The 19,027-nt window shown below is 39.9% G+C and overlaps 1 protein-coding gene across 1 annotated transcript in view; it reads right to left on the reverse strand.

Moving 5' to 3' along the window:
• CUBN (cubilin) overlaps nt 1-13,632 on the reverse strand; it is a 298,821-nt gene extending 285,189 nt beyond the window's left edge. The window contains exons 1-6 of the mRNA XM_069086260.1: nt 12,413-13,632; nt 11,830-11,959; nt 11,108-11,200; nt 10,066-10,104; nt 8,083-8,184; nt 7,259-7,362 (exon numbers count right to left, since the gene is read on the reverse strand). Coding sequence (XP_068942361.1) covers nt 7,259-7,362; nt 8,083-8,184; nt 10,066-10,104; nt 11,108-11,200; nt 11,830-11,959; nt 12,413-12,534 — 590 coding nt within the window. The 5' untranslated portion in view covers nt 12,535-13,632. The remainder of the gene's footprint in view (nt 1-7,258; nt 7,363-8,082; nt 8,185-10,065; nt 10,105-11,107; nt 11,201-11,829; nt 11,960-12,412) is intronic.
• Nucleotides 13,633-19,027: the final 5,395 nt, after the last annotated feature.

The raw sequence follows: 19,027 nt of genomic DNA on the forward strand, positions 1-19,027 counted from the left end.
ACGTATCAGATGCTATCTCCTGTACATACATGCATCTATATGTATAACATGCTATTCTCCTATGTATATGTATTAGATGCTATCTCAGTTATTCCCAAAATGGGCTTACTTCAGGGAAAGCACTGCAGCAAGAGGATATGAAGTCCATGGAGAGGGGCAGCACAGTCAGGAAGAAGCCCTTGTGTTTCTGTGTATCATTCTTTGTGTGACGACCCTACATGTTAAACTTACAGCTAGAGCAGACTTTCAAGGTCCTTTAGCCTGACCCCTCAGTTTACAGATGAGGAAACTCAGGCCCAGAGGAGTTAAGTGATTCACCCCAGGTCACATAAGGCAGTAAGTACAAGAGTGGAAACTGGAACCTGGGTAATAATTTCAGAGCGAGAAGAGATGAAACCTTGAAACATGATTTTACAAATGAGGAAACAAAGGTCCAGGGAGAAACGCAACAAATTCCTCAAGGTCACACAAATAATATAAGCCATGGTCAAGATTCAAACCCAAGTTCTCTGACACAAAGGCCTTTGGACCTCCCACTGGACCACACTGCCTCCCATAAACACATCTGTACTCATGCAGACTGTTTTCTAAGCAGGGCCTAAGCTTGTATCTTATTTGCTTACAAATTAAGTCTAATCATACTTAGAGAGGGAGAAAAAGATCACAAGCTCTATTCACATAAAATTCTTTTACTCTCGCCTTAATTATTGAACACCAATAATGCTGTTGTTTTCCCTTCCTTTTGAAGAGAATCAAAGACGTCACAGGGTGATGTCTTGACTCTCCCAGTGTGTGAACTGGATGTCATTGAGTCAGAGGGGCATCAAGTTGTCAGCCCCACTCTCTCTTCCAGAGTCATGGAAACCCAGCAGGACAAAAGTTGGGACATCTGGCAATGACCCAGGATGCAGTGGATGCCTTTGGGGTTTCTGGTGTCTGACCAAGTTCTAAGGGCTCTATGGCATCTGCTTCAGTCACCTTCATGGCTCTCTGCACAAATTACTCTCCCCTGACCATTCCACAAGGAGAAGTCTTTACATGCTTGAGGCAGACATCCCACCTGCCAAGAGAGTTTTACTGGGTGTGGACACTGTGCATGCTACAGCTTCCTGGAGCCACAGATGAGAGCTGAGTGCCAGGTAGATACCAAAGTAGATGAGAAGCCCTAAAAGAGACTAAGCAAGTCCTCACCTACTCCCTGAACACCCTATACACTCCAAATATAGCAGCTAGATGGCACAGTGCCAGGCCTGGAGTCAAGAAGAATCATCTTTGTGAGTTCAAATCTGGCCTCAGACACATCCTAGCTGTGTGACCCTGGGCAAGTCACTTAACCCTGTTTGCCTCAGTTTCCTCATCTGTAAAATGATCTGGAGAAGGAAATGGCAAACCACTCCAGGATGTTAGCCAAGCAAACTTCAAATGGGGTCACGAAGAGTTGGAAACAACTGAAACAATTAAAGAAACACCAATATAAAAAGGTGACTGATCAAGGAGCTGCAATTGTAGGCTAAGCTAGTAATCATCATCAAAAAAGTCTCATACTTAATGTTTTGTACTTGTACCCCAAGTTCAAGAACATTTATCAAATCAGGAGGAGTCAAATACACTTCCGTAGTTACAATTTAACTGGTGTTAATCAAATCCAGTCCCATCTTAATACAACCAGCCAATTGATTCACTCGTATAAAGGCCATAGTCTAAAAACTAACTACCACCTGATTGTCTGAAGGCAAGGGTGGTCCAAGCTCCATCCTTTTAGTTTTACAAGGGTTTTTTAAGGCTACTTCCCCTCCTCCCACCTCTATCATTCTGATTCACCAAAAATGAAAAACTCTACAAAGCCTTTTAAACTGAGGCAAAGGTCTAGGGGAGATAGCTGGATGCCATGAGTCCCAGGCCCAAAGGATAAATTAAATCCCAAGTAATCAGGCCAACAAAAAGAGACTGCTCTCTGGGGCAGGAACCAGAACAGCCCTGAGAGGTAGTAAAATATTATTGCATGACCCCTTTGAAACAGCTCAGGGCAGGGCCTCTTGGTACAAGAGAGAGTTTCAATGACAATAAATGATTTCACTCTGCTATTTTCCTTATTCTCTGAGGTAGAAATGTTTACTGTTTTGCCAGGGAGAGTGGAATTGGGCCCATTACTCATTAGCACTTATAAAGCACTGTATCTTTTAAGGAATCATGAATCCCATTCCTCCTTTTCTAACAAGGGATCCATAGACCCCTGGTCCATGGACAGATTTCAGGGGGCCTGTGAAGTTGGATGGGAAACAAAAATTGCCTTTCTCACTAGCCTAACTGAAATTTAGCATTTTCTTCAAGGATGAATGGTAGGAAACAATCAGGATTCTGAAAAGGGGGTCCATAGGCTTCACCAGGCTGCCAAAGGAGTCTGCAGCACAAGCAAGGTTAGGCATCCATGATCTGTGGGGGGCACAAGTTTGATTTTCTCCCAAGGTCAGTGTGAGAACCTTGACTTCTAAGTAATTGAGCCACAATGCTCAGCACAAAACTTGCTCATAAATACCATGTCTGCACAGCGTGGCCTGACTCCACATGCAACGCGTCTTTGCTGGATTTCTGCTTCTATTTCCCAAAGGGTTTTATAAGCTCAGTAAAGATTTTTTTTTTCATGAAGGATACTTCAATCTCACATAATTAATGGAGCCCAAGCAATGATCTTGAGTTTTACAATTCCGTCATGCAAATTTCACAAAGCAAGCATGGATGCATTTGCCTTTGTTCATCTGATTATTGTCTTCATGTCTTAAGAAAGAAGCCTATCTACTTGTCCACCTGGGCCACTACTCCCTTCTAAAAATTAGGAAATTTGTTTTAAGTGATGTGACACTTCCCCTACCCCTTCACCTAGGTGTCAGAGCTAGATCCCTGAAGCTGATGGTTTCCCTACAGGAAAAACTACAGTTGGGGATTTCATCCCTAGATCACAGATTGAGTCCTGAAGCCACAGCAGGGGCTTCTCCCTTTGGGGTTTGCTATTAGAATAGCACTTTTTAAAAATGTCTAGGAATAACTGCACCACCCTAGGAATCCAATCTCTATGCCCCACAACAGTTTTAACTACTGGGTACAAAGAACAGGAATTGAATGGGGACATTTTTTTGAAATCCCTAAACATAATGACAAAGCATTCTAACACCAGTGGAATGCCAGCAAATAGTTGTGGGGGTTGAAAAGAGATTGTTTTGTTTTTTCTGTTTCCATTTTGCAGGACAAAATCATAGAGCATAAAACTTTAGCATAATGTACGGGTCTCTTCCCATTTTCAGAATTTATGTCACCTAATTAGATATTGTCTGGATTGCTATAGCTTATAAGTTCTGAACCTGTGGTCTGTGAATTTGTTTACTTGTTTTCTAATATTTGTGTAACTGTATTTCTATATAATTGGTGTACTTAGCAATCCTATGTTTATTTTATGCATTTAAAGGCATTATTGGGAAAAGGGATCCATAGGCTTTACAAGATTGCCAAACAGATCCATGACACAAAAATGGGTAAGAACTAAAGCTATATTGCATCTCAAGTTGCCCACTGATGAAGTAGGGACCCTAATTAAGTCTGTATTCTGGGGATTAATAAGGGCAAATAAGGCTGGAAAATAGAACGAATATCTGGACCTGGGGATTCTTGTCAAGTATATCTGCAAGGAATAAACTCCTGTAAACAAAATAAGAGATCATGCCTTCTGCAGAATTAAAGATAAGGCAAAGGTTAGACACCAGACATCACCCAAGTATGAATTACCAAAGTAGTGGCAGCCTGCAGTGAGTACATCTTAAATCAAAAGCTGCTGGCTTTGCTATAAATTATCAGCAGAGATGAGTATTTTCTGGTCTTCTATGTGGATTGAACTCTTGGTCATTTCCTCCTACAATTTCAATGAATTATGGCTAGAGCCCAGAACAAGCTGAGGCTTGCAAAAAAAATTATGCATGTATATAAAATAGATATGTATATAGGCTTTTAAAATATATTCAGAATAAGATGAACAAGCAGAATGAGACCACCGTTCAGGGAATAAATATATTCATGTTAATGAAAAATACCGACAAGACAGAACTCTCAATTCCTAGGGTATTTTGCTTTCATTTTCTCTAATAAGAAGAATTTCCAAACTAAAATAAGCAATACAAAGAGGAAATTAAAGCCCAATGTTGAGAGAAGTTATGAAAAGAGGACCTAATAGTACTATAGAAGTGAAAACAAAATAAATGCTCATCAGTTGGGGAAGAATTAAACAAATTGGGTCACATGAATGTAATGGAATATTGCTGCCCTGGGCTGATCCCACCACCCATCAACTTCTGCCATTGACCCCACTTATGACTGTAACAGGCAAGGTGCCTTCTGTGTCTCACCCAGGCCAGAGGTGGAAAGGGGCAGATACAAAGTAAAGAACTCAGCAAGGACACATTCCATAGTATAATTCAAAGAAAGGGAGAAGTTGTAGACAGATAACTATTGGTTTAGTATCTGAGCTAAAGGGTAAAAGGAGAATTTGCCAGAGATAAGAGGGCAATAAAGCAGGCATAAGAAGGATAAGAAGCCAGATACCAATGCATATGTTCCTTGGGAAATAAGCAGAAAAGAAGGTGACAAGAAAGTCACAAGAAGCTATAAGAGATGTAATTTTTGCCTTACAGCTGAGGTGCTTAATAAAGGTCTGCCAAATTAAACTGAATTGAACGGAGAAGAAAAACCAGAGTAAAGGAGAAGTGGAGCAGAAATCAAGAAAGCAAGTGACCCTGGGGGAGCAGCAGAGCTGAGGACATAGTGTGGTTTGCTCAGCACTCTTTCTGTGGTGGCATCTTTGACATGTGTGTGTGTGTGGGGGGGGGGGGGTTTCTCCTAAGGTTCCCCTTTATCTCTGGCTTCCCAGACTAAAACATGAGGTTAAATCAAATATGACAAAATTTATTAGGGATGAATGTAGAATCTTATACTTGATTTCAAAAAATTAATAAGTAGAGGATGAGGAAGGTATGGCTAGATTGCAAATTCATCTGAAAAACAATCCTGGATGTAGGGCAAGAGTGTGTTCAGTGGACAACAGAGTGACACTTGGGCTGAAGCGAGAGCCCCAGGGTCCAGGACAAAGAAATCCCACCATACTTTGCTCTGGCCAGATCACACAAGAATTATTTTGCTTAAGTTTCAGATGCAACATTTCAGGAACTAAACTACTGATCTGGAGAGTGTTAAGAGGAAAGAAACTAGGAAAGTGAACAGCCTTGAGATCATGCTACATAAAAAGGATCTGAAGTAAGGTGATATCTATTACAGAGAAGAAAAAAACAGTAGCGACATCATAGCTTCTTCTAATATTTGAAAGACTGTTATATGCAAGAGGAATCAGACTACTTCTGCCTGGTCCAGAGGACAAATCCAGCAGCGATGGATTAAAAAAGGCAATTTAATCTTGCTATCAGGAACAATGTCCTAATAATTAGAAATGAGCTACCTCAGGAAGGAGTAGATTCTCCTTTTCTTGAAATCTTCCAGGAAAATATGTTTAATCAGTTGGCATGTATGCTGTGGGAGGGATTCTCGTACAAAGTACAAGTGAGACTAGTCAGTCCTTGAGGTCGCTTCGACCCTGCCATTCAGGGTCATTCTGTGATGCCAAACAGCTGGCATTTATCTAGCTGAGGGAGCACAGATACAGGTGAGTGGCAGGCTGAGAGCTGCCTTGTAGACAGCCCAGGTACATAGATGAATGTTGCTCATTTGCCAAGATAACAACTTGAAAACAGTTTGGATAAGTTTCTATAAACTAGTGAATGGAAAGGTCTGACGCCAGTAGGAGGAAGAGGAAGAAGAGGAGGAGAAGTAACAATAATAACAATAATTAGTAATAGTAATAGAAATAAAAGCTAGCATTTATAAAGTGCTTTAAGGTTTACAAAAGTTTACTATATCTACCTATCTATCTATAGATAGCTATTTGTTATCTCATTCAATCTTGACAAGAACCCTGTAAGAGAGGTGCTATAATTATTCTCATTTTACAAATGGAGAGACTGAGACACAGAGGCTAAGTGGTTTGCCACCCAGCTGATCAGTGTCTGAGGCAAGATTAGAACTGGGATCTTCCTGTCTCTAGGTCTCACACTATACCCACAGTGCTATGTAGCAACATGACAGGCTCAGTATGCTGAAGAATTAGAACTGAACAGGGAGTCTTGTAGACTTAGAGAAAGACTTATGAAGAACTTGGTCATCTGGAGAATCCCACCCCTCATAGGCTAATCCTCCAGCCAGCTTATCTTTTCCATGTCTCCCCTCTTTGTCAATGAACCTTTGTGTTCTGAAGAATGGTACCTCTCCATAGGATTTTATTCATCTCTATCTTTCTCTGGGAATCAGGATATTGGGCAAAGCTTGTGGGATTGTTGGGACAAGTCAATGATAAATGCCAGCTTCAATCAGTCTGACCAGAATTCTGTCTAAGGGGGCAATTCAGTACAAGGAGGAAAGGGACTGTGCCCTCTCATCCTTCAGGGTGGTGACCTGTCTGGATAAGTATGACTTGTGAAGAAAATAGATGGTGGAGAAGAGAATCAAGAGAAATGAGAGTGCTATCTCTAAATTCTTAGTCATTTCAAAAAAGGACTAGACTAATCCAGTGAAACTCCAAAGGGAAGAACCAGAGGCAACAGGTGGAAACTCCATGTGACCAGATTTGGGCTTGCCAAGACAAGCCACTCAACTTCCCTGGGCTTCAGTTTCCTCATCTGTAAAATGAGGGGGTCAGACTTGATAATCTCTAAATTCCCTTCTAATTGTAGATCTAGGATTCTAACATCCTAAAAGGAAGAACTTTCATGAAATCAGAACTATAAAACTGTGAAATAAGCCTTCTTGAATTCAGCTTCCTCTCACTGGAATTATTCAATCTGAAGGTAAGAGACCACCTGGTAGGTAAGTCACAAAGGGGATTCCTTCATCTAAAGCTCCTTCCACCTGAGTGATTCTACCATACTCTGATTGCTATTCATTTGCTGGTGTAGATTGTTACTCTGCTTTCATCAAACAACATTAAGCTCTCCCCCTGAGACAGCTATATTATATTGGCATGTTACCACCAGTGGATACCACTACTTCTAAATCTGCTGGTTCCTTAGAGATAGAAGACACAGGTGGGGAATGCTGCTTATTATGCTCTCTACCAGGCCTCCCCCAAGAAAACCTGATTTAAAAAAAATAATGCAATGCCCAAGATTACCCGTAACTTCCTGCTGTATTGAAGCATGTGCCTCCATTCTGGCAGCTCATGGGTGTTCCAGCATAAATCTGACACTCGTTGACATCCGCTGAGCAGACAGGGCCCTGAGTTCATAGAAAGATTAAATTTGATCTCCAGCAGGGATTAAGGGAAGGCTTTAGTGTGCCAAAATCAATCTTGCATCTACAGTACTTTCAAAAACCTGCCCTCACCAACACAGGCTCAAAGCAATGGCTCTCAAAATGTGGACAGGGATCATGTGTCAATCCTTCCCATGAGCCCTTGTTCTACTATGGTAATAGACACCTCAGGATTTAGGAATTAGGAGGGTGACCAAACAAAGACTAAGGAAAGAAGCAGCAGCTCTTGTGTCCACTGAGAACTTTCTCATCATTATCACCTGAAACCGAGGAAAGATGTGGGGAAGGATAGGGAGGAAAAGGAGGTTTTCTTCTAATCCCTTCCAGGCTCAATAATTTTACATTAATGCAAATAACATGACCTCTGAAGCATCTTTTATATACATGGGTGCAATTACCCTTGATATCTCTTGGTAATTCAGTGAGTCACCTAATCATATTTTTCTTTCCTTTCATTTTGGGATAGAGAACTACAATCAGCTCCAATGACAATTCAGTGAGTTATCTCATCATATTTTTCTTTGTTTTCATTTTGGGATAGAAAACTACAATCAGCTGCAATGACAGGGCAGCACAGTTCTAGGAACACCCAGCTGAGAACTCAACAAGTCCTAATCATTCTGGGGACACATTGCTTCTGGCTCTCTTTATGTAGTGTTTGAGTAAGAAAACTAAGTGACTCACCTTCCAGTTTGGGGGACAAAGACAGAAGAAGGAATCAAGCAGGCTGAGGCAGGTCCCACCATTCTGACAGGGGTTGCTGCTGCAAGCTTGGCTTTGAACTGTCTGAATGAAGCAAACAGAGCAAGGACAGCAGAACTGAGGCATGGCCACTAGTATGATGCCCAAAGAGGCACTGTCTCTTATTCCTAGAAAATCATGTGTGTCTTCCCACAGATTTTTAGTTCATTTACCCTAATTCTTCCTCAATTAATTCTCTTCATCCAATCGAATTATATTAACAAGTTCACAGTGCTTTGACATTCAAATGCTGTCCACAGTTGGGAGCAGATTCTCATCCTAGTCTTTAAAAAAGCACAGGCCATCTAAGGAAATAAATATTTAGACATCAAGAATAAATGGGAATTTTAATCTAAGTGGCCTCAATTGGGGCATTCATTGATCACAGAAGTTATTGTTGGACCAAGGGAACAAATGAAAATTCCCCATATGCATTTCCATGTTATTCTTATCCTTCATACTGCAGGGTACATGAAATCTGATCACTCACCACTGCTACCTTCCTCCTTCAGTGGGGTTAAGTTTACTGGACTCTTTTCATTCTGAATTTCTTTTAATAAAATGTGTCTGATTGGTATCTTCTTCACTGGTCCAATGATTTCTTTCTGTTCAAAACAGGCTCACCTTGGTCCAGATCACCTGTAGGTGTCTTTCCGAGTGCTAAATATTAGTTTTTAAGCCTATAGCACCTTTGGATTCATGAGAAACTTCTAAAGATATGGCAGGTGATCCACCCAGGGAAATATTCTACTGTTGAATCAAGCTGCCTAACCATACTTCTGTTAAAGGGGAGAGAAGGGGAGAATTATTCTTTGGGTGTTCTCATAAATTTTCTTGACAGGTTATTCATTTTACAAAAGTAAAGGTTCATCTAGATATAAGAACAAGTTTACTAGGCTGAATACTTTAGTTTTAATTCTTGCTCTCTAGCAGTTAAGCTGCAAAAAATGGGGCATCTGCATGAATTTTCTCCAGGAACATTAGAGCTGAGAAGAGATACTGCATTATAAAAGCCTATTAAATCACTTAAAAAATTGCTAGCATATATAGACATACATACATATATACATATGTGTAAATATGTATATGTATAGGTGTGCATAGTAAACCAAAAATCTTAGTCCAGCTTTAAGTTTTAGTGGCTTAAAACTGAACTGACTTTATTTTAGACCCTATATATGACTCTTGAGGTTTCCAGAGATTCATAAATATTATCCATTTGAATCTCAAAAAACCCCTATGAGGAAGCTACTACAGGCACCATTATTTCCATTATACAAATGAGCAAGCTGTAGTTTACAAAAGTTAAATATCTGACCTGTGGTCATGCAGACAGTTAAGTGTCAGAGTCAGGATTCGAACCCATTTTCCTAATTCTATCCACCCCTCTACCCATACCACGTTGCCTCTTCTAATAAGATTATGAATAGAATAAACATGGAATTGTTCACCAAATACCAGCATTTCAGAATGAGACGGTAGCCCTTTTAGCTTGATAGAGACAGATTTCTGAAGTTTTATTTTACACAATAGGTACTAAATTTCTAGGATGCATTGTTGCTTCTTCACCCCTAACCTCTGGATACCTCATAAGTGGTACCAGTTGATAACTTGGGTAGACTCATGGATAAGAGACCTATAAGAGGTTATTAAGAAAAGCTAGGATGTTTTGAGATGCATTCTTATCCTCTGAGGTCTATGTCAAGTAGGATAATTATGGCCACCAAAATACAGGTTGGATGAGCCATGAAGCTGATCCAGTGTGGAAAATCTTATGTTCCTGAGTCCCTTTAGGCCATAACGTCATTCATAATCAAGCCCTAATGTGACACAGTGAGTCTGTCCCTTGACACCAGTTTTAGCAGGATGCTACTGTGTTTTCAAAGCAAAACAAAAACTTTTGTGTTTAATACACATGATGCTTACCTGCTGCAAGCTTTGAAATCTCCTCTCAAGATCCATAAGCTGTCCAGAAAAATAGGAAGATAAAAGTGCTGTAGATATAAATTACCTGTTTACAGTTCACAGAACTCTATTTTGTTAAAATCAGGAACTCCATTTAATTGCAGTTATTAATGTCTACTTAACAAGTGACTATGCTACTCACACAGCAGAAGACATAAAATTTCTATAAAATATGTTCTTTCCCCATAAAAGGACTTTACTCCCTACTAGAAGATAAAATAAACACAGCTAGGAAACATAAGCAAAAGACTTGCTAGGAGGCTATGGAAATATTCCAGGCAGGTAAGTAATGAAACTGGAACCAGGGTAGGGTAATGATAAAAGTAACCTTGTAGATTTAGGATTGGCAGTAATCAGTGGGAGAGTAGTAGTAGTAGTAATCTACTAGTAGTAGTAATCTATGAGAGATTAAGGGGAGTGAAGAGATCAATAATATCAAGTATTAGAACATGGAGACTGTGCAAATGAATCAAATTACTTTGTTTTTACTTTCAAACTCTCTGTATGACTGTCTTTAAACTAGAGAATTTCTTTATCTCATTCTTTCCCTTACTTTTCTACACTATACATATTCCCACTTATCTACGTTACATATCCTAGAAGTGAAGCAAGATCCTGTGATAAAGGGAATACTAATTATCTCGTTCTTTTTCTTCACCTTGAACTTCCCTAATCACCAATCTCCACAGATGTTAAGGAATCTCCACGTCTCCAAGATTAATAACCTATCTGATATCCTTTCAGATAATTGTTGGCCAGATTAGAATCAGACCATTACATGCACCAGACCCCAACCAGAGGCTTCATGTTATTTTCCCACCTACATCATGTTGTAGATAGAGCCCTTAGCCAATGTGGTATCCAGACTTTTATGACTTTGGTTTAGTAAGGCTCACAATTAACTGAAGACCAAAACCAATCATCCCTACTTTAAGGAAATTACTCACAGCCTTGATTTAAGAGGAAGTGCCATTTACTGAAAGGAAGGAGATGATAGGCTCACCTGGTAACTGATGTGAGTGATTTGATATGAAACATTGTGAGGAAGACCAATGCCACTTCTTAATTCTGTAATGTCATTCTTGTTTTTTTGGATCTATTATTTAAAGAAAAAAGCATACACACTGAAGTCTCTGGGAAAAATCATTCATGCACAAGGACTTTATTACACACGAATAAAAATTAGGAATAGTACCTTACTTTAAGTATTAAGGTCTTGTATTTTATTACTTATGTCATTCCGAATGATATATGCATCATGAAGAATAAGTGAAAATAGCCATGATGCAATTTTACATGATTTCATTTTTTTCAATAACCCACTAAATAGCTTTACCATAAAATGTTCCTATAATAACAACAGCAGGATAGGTTAATAAGTGACTGGAATGCTTACAACAGTTGGTAAGGAGGCCCTGACTGGCAACAAAATAAATTAAAACATATCTTCCACAGTCCATTCATGTATCACCTCCCCCCTCATTTCTGCTAATATTGGACGTTTCCATTTCTTGCTGAGTTTTTGCCAAGTCTAGGGTTCTATTGTATGTACATGAACTATGGGCTGTACCTGGCTTCCCTAGCCTATGCAATATAGCTCTGCTTTCTGGAACCACGACTCTAGCCACCAGCTCCTTCCTTCCTACCCCATTTTTGAGATGTACTCTCATCCCTCCACCCCCACCATTCACCATGGCCACAGCAAAAGTTCAAGTTAAAAATTACCTGACTTAAGCATTCACCAAGGTCTTCTTCATTCATTTTAATTTTCCCTTGAGTTCCAGTCCTAAACTCAATACTTTGGGCAGATCCAGTAACAAACACTAAGTTGCCCCTCTCTGAGGTCATACGAGGCCTATGTTAACCAAACCAGAGAAAGTATCATTAGGTTGTACATTTGTCATGAATTATCTACATGCAAAGCATCCCACTGAGGTCCTGAGAAACTTTACCAATACTCATCCCTATACAGCAAATCAAAGGAAATGGTCTCCCCCAGATTCCCCACCAGTTACCTAGTTCTTTGCAACAATTCTCCAGCAAAATCTTCCAGAGAGATAGCTGAATCTCAAGAGGGCTTAGTTCATTTGCAAACTAATTGATGGCATATTGACAGAGTAGGAAATATTTTCACATATCAACCGAGGACATTATAGAAGATAATACTCTCATACATTTTACATAGGGTATTTCTTTGGCTTCTCTGAACTCCTTAAGCTGAATTTTGCATTCTGCCTTGGCTTGTTCAGATAGGTCTGAAATCTGACAGTCTAACTTACCTGCAAGAATGGCTCATTTAAGTACTTACTGTTGTTGGTAGTCAGTGTTTCTTCTTTGCCTAAGGAGTTCATGTTGTTCTGAGTCACCACCTAATCCTGTAGGTATCAGTAAAGAAACCAAAAGGCAGAAAAAAGGAACTGTCCAAGACATGTTCCTCACCAGCCCTCCTGAGAGGGTCTGAGAAGTCAGACTAAACCTGTTCTCCAGAAAGATGAATGACTGAGTCTGGAGGGCAGCAAGCTGGGCCAATGGACTTTGCCCTGTGGAGCCACAAACTTTTCAGTCCTCCTTCTCCCTGAGATCTACAATACTTCAGCTTTCCCAAGAGAGAGGTAAATGATCTTAGATCTAAATGGGTACTCTTCAACTTTCAAGAGGTCAAAATCTACCTTTAAGTGGTGCATGATTTAATCATTATCTGTTTGACCTTTGCAATAGAGGAAAACTACTTTAGAAGAAGCCAGTGGAAATTACCCAGAAAAATGCACACAGGAAAAAGTTCTCCTAATGAATTCGGTCATGTGTTGATCTCAATGACTGAGGACATCTGGAATCCAATAATGCTGAGATCAGTGTAAGAAAGACAATCCAGGATTTCTTCTGTTATCACCTATTTTTCCTCATTGTTGAAAACTCTTCAACAGCTGAAGGAACAAGGCATCCTGAAAAGAGGGAGGCAGCTTGTGAGGGCAATTCAAATGGCTGCAACTATGTTAACCACCATTCGCCTTCAGAGTCTCATAGACACAGTTCAGGACCTTGAACCCAACTTGGGAATAGCCCAACCCAATCAGCAAGCCCGCTTCTAGTCCATGGGAAACAATCACTTCGATGGAGAGAACTGCTTTTTTGTCATCATTAACACCAGCTACAACCATCATCCTGGGAAGCAACCTCTCCATGGAAATAGAACCTAGCAGATGCTTCTTTGAGTAACATCCCTTGGCTCCTGGGCAGCTAACTGAAATGCAAAAATAAAGTTCTCACTACCAATGCCAGTCCTTGGTCCTGACAAACAGTTCAACAGCAGATATAGATATGATTATCTACAGAAGTGACATTATATTAAAGAAGATGAATTACAATCTGCTTTGCCTCAAAGTCCTCAGGAACATGACTCTAGTCACCAGCTCCTTCCTACCCCATTTTTGAGATACACTCTCATCCGCTTCCCCCCATTCACCATGGTCAGAGGAAAAGTTCCAGTCTTACACTGAAACCAATAGAAGTTTTCACTTCCATGATAATGTGAGTTGTTTGCTTTTCTTTTTGTTTATCTAGCACATAGATATAGATGCACATAGTAAATGTGTAGTAAATCCTTTTAATGCATTAGTCATTCATTCACAGAAGTTAGATCCAAACATCCTGTTTCTTCATCTTTGCTTACAATACTCCCTACACCTAACCTGCCTCTCCCTTCTTATCCTTCAATAAAATCTATTATTAAAAAAAAATCTCGTGTCACCTCCATGAAGCCTTTCCTGACAATCCCAGCTCTCAATTCTCTTTTGATTCCTGAAACCCTAAAGCTACACAATAGCTTACTGTAGACTATGGGGATGGCAGATAGGTAAATTGAGTGTCTCCTAACTAAGTTTGGTGTTTATTCGGACAGGACCTTTGTTCACCTGACTGAGAGGGGTTAGTGCTAAAATTCCACGTCTTGCTTGCTTGCTTCCTTCCTTCCCTCCTTCCTTTCTTTCCTTCCTTCTTTCTTTCTTCTTTCACAAAACCTTAAACCCACTTCACTCTGAAGCTCAAGGACAGTAGGTCCCTGCCCAAGCTGCACTTGGTGGCTATATTTTGGGCCCTCCTAGCTTAGAGTGAAGGTCAGTGGTAACTGTTTCTCTTTGGAGCAGCAACCCTGAGGGTCTTCCCCTCCCAGCTATATTTTTTTCTTTCTTTTTTGCTAATTAAAGGAGCCATCCCCTGACTCATTCTTAAAAGGGTCTACTCACTGAATGGGCATTACCTCACCCTCGGTGAGTACTTGAAAAGGCCTTAGCCCAAAAGGGCCAGAGTCTCCCAATGCATCCTGAGTCATCTCCAGTCATCCTGATTAATATCTGACCACTGGACTCAGATGGCTCTGGAGGAGAAAGTGAGGCTGGTGACCTTGCACAGCTCTTCCTCACTCAAATCAAAGTCAACTTCAAGTCATGTCATCATTTCCCTGATGCCATGGTCCCCTTCAAAAATGAAGGACAAACACAAGACAGCTGGTGAATTTTGAGGATGGATTTTAAAGCTTACAATATAAACATATCTCAAATATTAAAAGCAAAACTAATTTCATTAAAAATAATCCAAGTATCAGGGTATATGGGTTTAGAGGTGTTTTTTGTATTCATGATTATTTAACCTATGCTATTACTTGATATTTTGTGTATTTCTAAAGAATGTGGCTTAATACGTGGAATATAGGAGGCAGAGTCAGGACCACCAGGTTCAAAATGTATCTTGGACATTTACTAGTCATGCAGCCAGAGGCAAGTCACCTGACAAGATGCCTGACCTCTCTGAGTTTCTTCTTGTTCCTTTGTTTTGTTTTGTTTTTCTCATTCATAAAACTAGGATAATGAGTCTTGTAGTACCTACCTGATTGGGTCATGGTGAGGCTCAAAGCCATGAACAACTTAATATTCTTTCAAAATTTAAAGCATCATACAAATGAATTAGTAATTAATGTCTCCTCAGCAACACTAGCTCTGTTAAGCAGTCAATATCTGTTGATCTGATTTTTAAATCTTCAAATTTTCATAGCCACACCCACAATGGTCCTTGTAATGGCAAGCACAGAAGTAGTTCACACCTTGTTTCAGCTATTGACTTAACACCTTGTTTCTCTGTTAAGAAACAGAAAGTGTGAACTCCACACCTTGTGAGCCCTAGAACTTGGGAACTCCTGGGGAGGAGCTAATGACTATATAAGGAGAGCCCCAGGGCTAGAGACAGCAGGAACTAAAGACTCTTGTGGTGGCAGAGTTAAGAAGGAGAAAACTTATGGTACCCTGGCACTGTCTGCTCTGTCTGTGTTGATGTCTGTTTATGATACTTTGTAAAGAAGCCCTGGGACCTTACTGGAAGCCTTGAAAGAAGATTTTCTGGTTGTATGTGTACAGAAGTCCTGGAGGAGGGTTTTGGAGGTCCTGGGACTTTACTGATGATTTGTGCTGACCTCATGGACCTTGTTTGTGGGTCTGTGTTGATTTCTATGTTGATAATTTGTGTTGAGTTCTCAGACCTTGTTGGTGGGTCTGAGTTGATTTCACAGGCAGATAGTGAATTGATGATGGTGCCAGCAATGTGCATGAATATTATTGTGGCTTTGTCTTCTCAGAAATAGGAACTGTGAAGGACTTGAGGTGGACTGGACACTGTGAGCTTCAATGGAATGGGATATGGATGAAGAATTCGACAAGGAACTGTGAGCTGCCTGCCTTTGAATCCAGGTGGCAGTTGGAGCTGGGTCCATTGAAGAGGAACCATGGAAGCTGAGAGCCAGCCTCAAGTCAAGCTGAAAGAAGACTTTACTTGGATACTGTGTACTGACTGAGAAGATTATGATTTACTGTGACCTAGAGGTGGATGACCTGTGTATTTTCAACTATCCTTAAGAGGTTACTGAGTAGTGACTGATGACTGAGTAGTGAATGATGATTGAATGACTGATGACTGCATAGTGACTGATTTGTAACTTAGTGTGCCCCATTAGTGGAGAACTTTGACTGTTGTATTTTGTTACCCTTAAGGATGATTGAATGATTGAGTTACTAAATGATTGTATTTTGTTGAAAACTATTGTGACCACTTTGGTGAAAACCATGTGGCCATTTTTAGTGATAAGTCATTGTGAATGCTGTATTTTGATTTTCTGTGATAAGGTGTAACATTGTGAATGCTGTACCTTGATTCTCTGTGAATGTTTTGCTCTGATTTGTTATTGAATAGTGTTCACTATACTATGTAATCAGAACCTTGAAAACTTTTCACAGCAGCAGTCCTCTGGAAAGCTGCTTGTACGTGGCTTTACAGACCTAAGAAATATCATGTAAGATCTTTGTGCAGAATTCTAAATCAAATTCATGTAAGAGATCTGATCTCTGTCACACAGATTACTACAGACCTCACAACAAGGCTATTGGCTCAAAACATCTGACAACACAAGTTTCATTTTCCTCATAAGGATATGAGACCCCATAAATTATTTTCCAATCAGTTAAGAATCAATCACATGGCAACTTAGTTTTTCTTTTTTTCTTGTTTATTGTTTAATTGTGTATATATTTTGCTTTTTTTGTTAAAGAAATAATATGCTCAAATGAGAAAGTGACATTGTTAGTTCTAGACTTTGGTAAATAAGTTGGTATGTGTCTTACCATAACGTCCTGATGAATTTTATCTTTTGTTTGTTTTTTAATTTCATATTTTTTTACAGGTTACAAGCAAAACCAATTTTTAACATTTGTTTTTTAAAATGTCAAGTTCCAAATTCTCTATTCCTCCCTCACCCCCTCATTGAAAAGGCACACAATTTGAGCAAATTACATTTTCAAAAAAAATTCCAACAAATGGAATGGGAGGAGGGGGAGAGAAAAAGAAGGGATTAAGTTTTTATTAAGCTCTGACTTGTGTCAGGCACAGTGCTAAAGTGCTTTACAAATATTATCTAATTTAATCCACTTAACAATTCTGATCCTCATTTTGTAGCTGAAAAAACAGGGTAAGTGAGCAGCCCAGAGTCACACACAGTTAGTAAGAATCTGAGTTCATGGAAGGAAGGAAGGAAGGAAGGAAGGAAGGAAGGAAGGAAGGAAGGAAGGGAGAGAGGGAGAGAGGGAGGGAAAGAAAAGCAAGTGGGAATGAGATAAAAGTTTCACATCTAGCTCACTTAAACCATTCCAGCTAAAATCAATAGTCAAGTGATAAGTGTCATCATTTGAGGGGTAGGGGAAAGGTGGAGGGCTATCAAAGCAAATTCCTATTTCCAGAGCATCACTATGGATATTGTCTGATTGGCTCATCCAGTTTCATCCACAAAATAAAAAATGTTGGCTTGACTATGAAGAGACAATTATTTTAAAAGATCTAAAACTTTCAAACTTAAAAGATTGGCCTATCTAAATTGGAGGAGCAGACAACAATGATATCCACATGTCTGAGGTATTCATTCTGATCCTCTTAAAGTCCTGTTCCCCAAACCCCACAAGCACAAAACAATTTTATAAACATTTATTATATGCAAGCTACTGGGCTTTGTGCCTGGAGTACAAACAAACTAAAAACTTGCTTTCACCACAACCCCTTTGTCACTACTGCCACTGGTTACTACTACCCCATTGCACTATTCTTGGCTTTGAAAGTAGGCAGAGATTTTTGGTAGCTAAAGAGAACCAAGGAAAAAAAACAGCTTCTTGGTGGCTATGAGGTTCACAATAGAGACAAGCAGGGTCTGCACCAGGCTCTCCTTACTAGAAAATGAATGCCAAGAATGGGCGGGTGGCTTAGTCAGCAACTTCATTTTTACTTTGCCACAGCACTGGGGTCTCTGCTGTGGAATAAAGGAAATTTAGAATTGCTGCTCTATTCTTGTTACCCCCTTTCTGGAACCTTTCCTCTTTTATATAAAAGATACATAAAATATTTTCTGATGAGTAATCTAAATATTTCTTTTTGAAGTTTCCAACTGATCTTCAACATCTGGAAATAATCCTTCAAGCTAGCTCTAAAAACACAGTGACAGTCATTAGGATTTTTCCCCTCTAAACTTAAGCACTCAATCTTCTGGTTCTTTTATAAATTGTAGTCATTCCAATAGGATTGTGACTAATAAAACTTCTTTTAAACAAATCTGTCCAAAATATCACCCAACCCTATCTGTATCCAGGTTCTATATAAAAACTAGTATTGAATGAGTGATTCCACTTACCATACTGCCTGTCCAGGATAGAGCTCCTAGAGAGTGAAATCTAATCCAATTCAATCCAATCCAACCCACTCAAAAGAGCCATTTATGTGCAGAACACTATGCTAAATTCTAGGAATACAGAAATTAAAGGAATCCTTCCCTCAAGTAGCCTACAATCTACTTTGGGAGTTTTATGTGAATATGTGTGTGTGTGATACAACATGTGAACAGGCAAGTATATAAATGTAATTGATGAGGTATGGGCTCTGGGAGCCCCCTCGAGCTCTCCTTGAGTCCTTCAGGTACAGGCTCTGGGAACCTCCCTTGGACTCTTGATTAAATCATCCCATTTGATGAGGCAAGTCTGTTACTAGACTTCCCACCCTTGAACTGGCCTAGCCCCCATTGTTTGTGGTCTCCAGGTGGCTTCCCACCCTTAATCACTCATTGACCTCATTAACTCCTCCTGAAAACCCTCCCCAAACTCCTCCTCTAGACCACCCCTAGATTCCCCCCACAACCTTCTGAATATAAGACCCCCATCTCACACCACACATGTGGTATGAGAGCGCCATAGAATACTGAGAGTGCCATAGAATAGTGAGAGCGCTGTGAGAGTGCTGTAGAATTTTCTAGCACAGACATACTCTGTGTCTAATGCAAGCGAACTTTAATAAATTTTACTTTTCTTTGGCTGAAAAGACGAGTCAAATTCATTTGGCAGGACCTGGC

Source organism: Petaurus breviceps, unplaced genomic scaffold (assembly GCF_028583685.1).
Source record: "Petaurus breviceps papuanus isolate PSGF00001 unplaced genomic scaffold, PetGlider_PUasm1.0 178, whole genome shotgun sequence".
NCBI classification, from domain to species: Eukaryota; Metazoa; Chordata; class Mammalia; order Diprotodontia; family Petauridae; genus Petaurus; species Petaurus breviceps.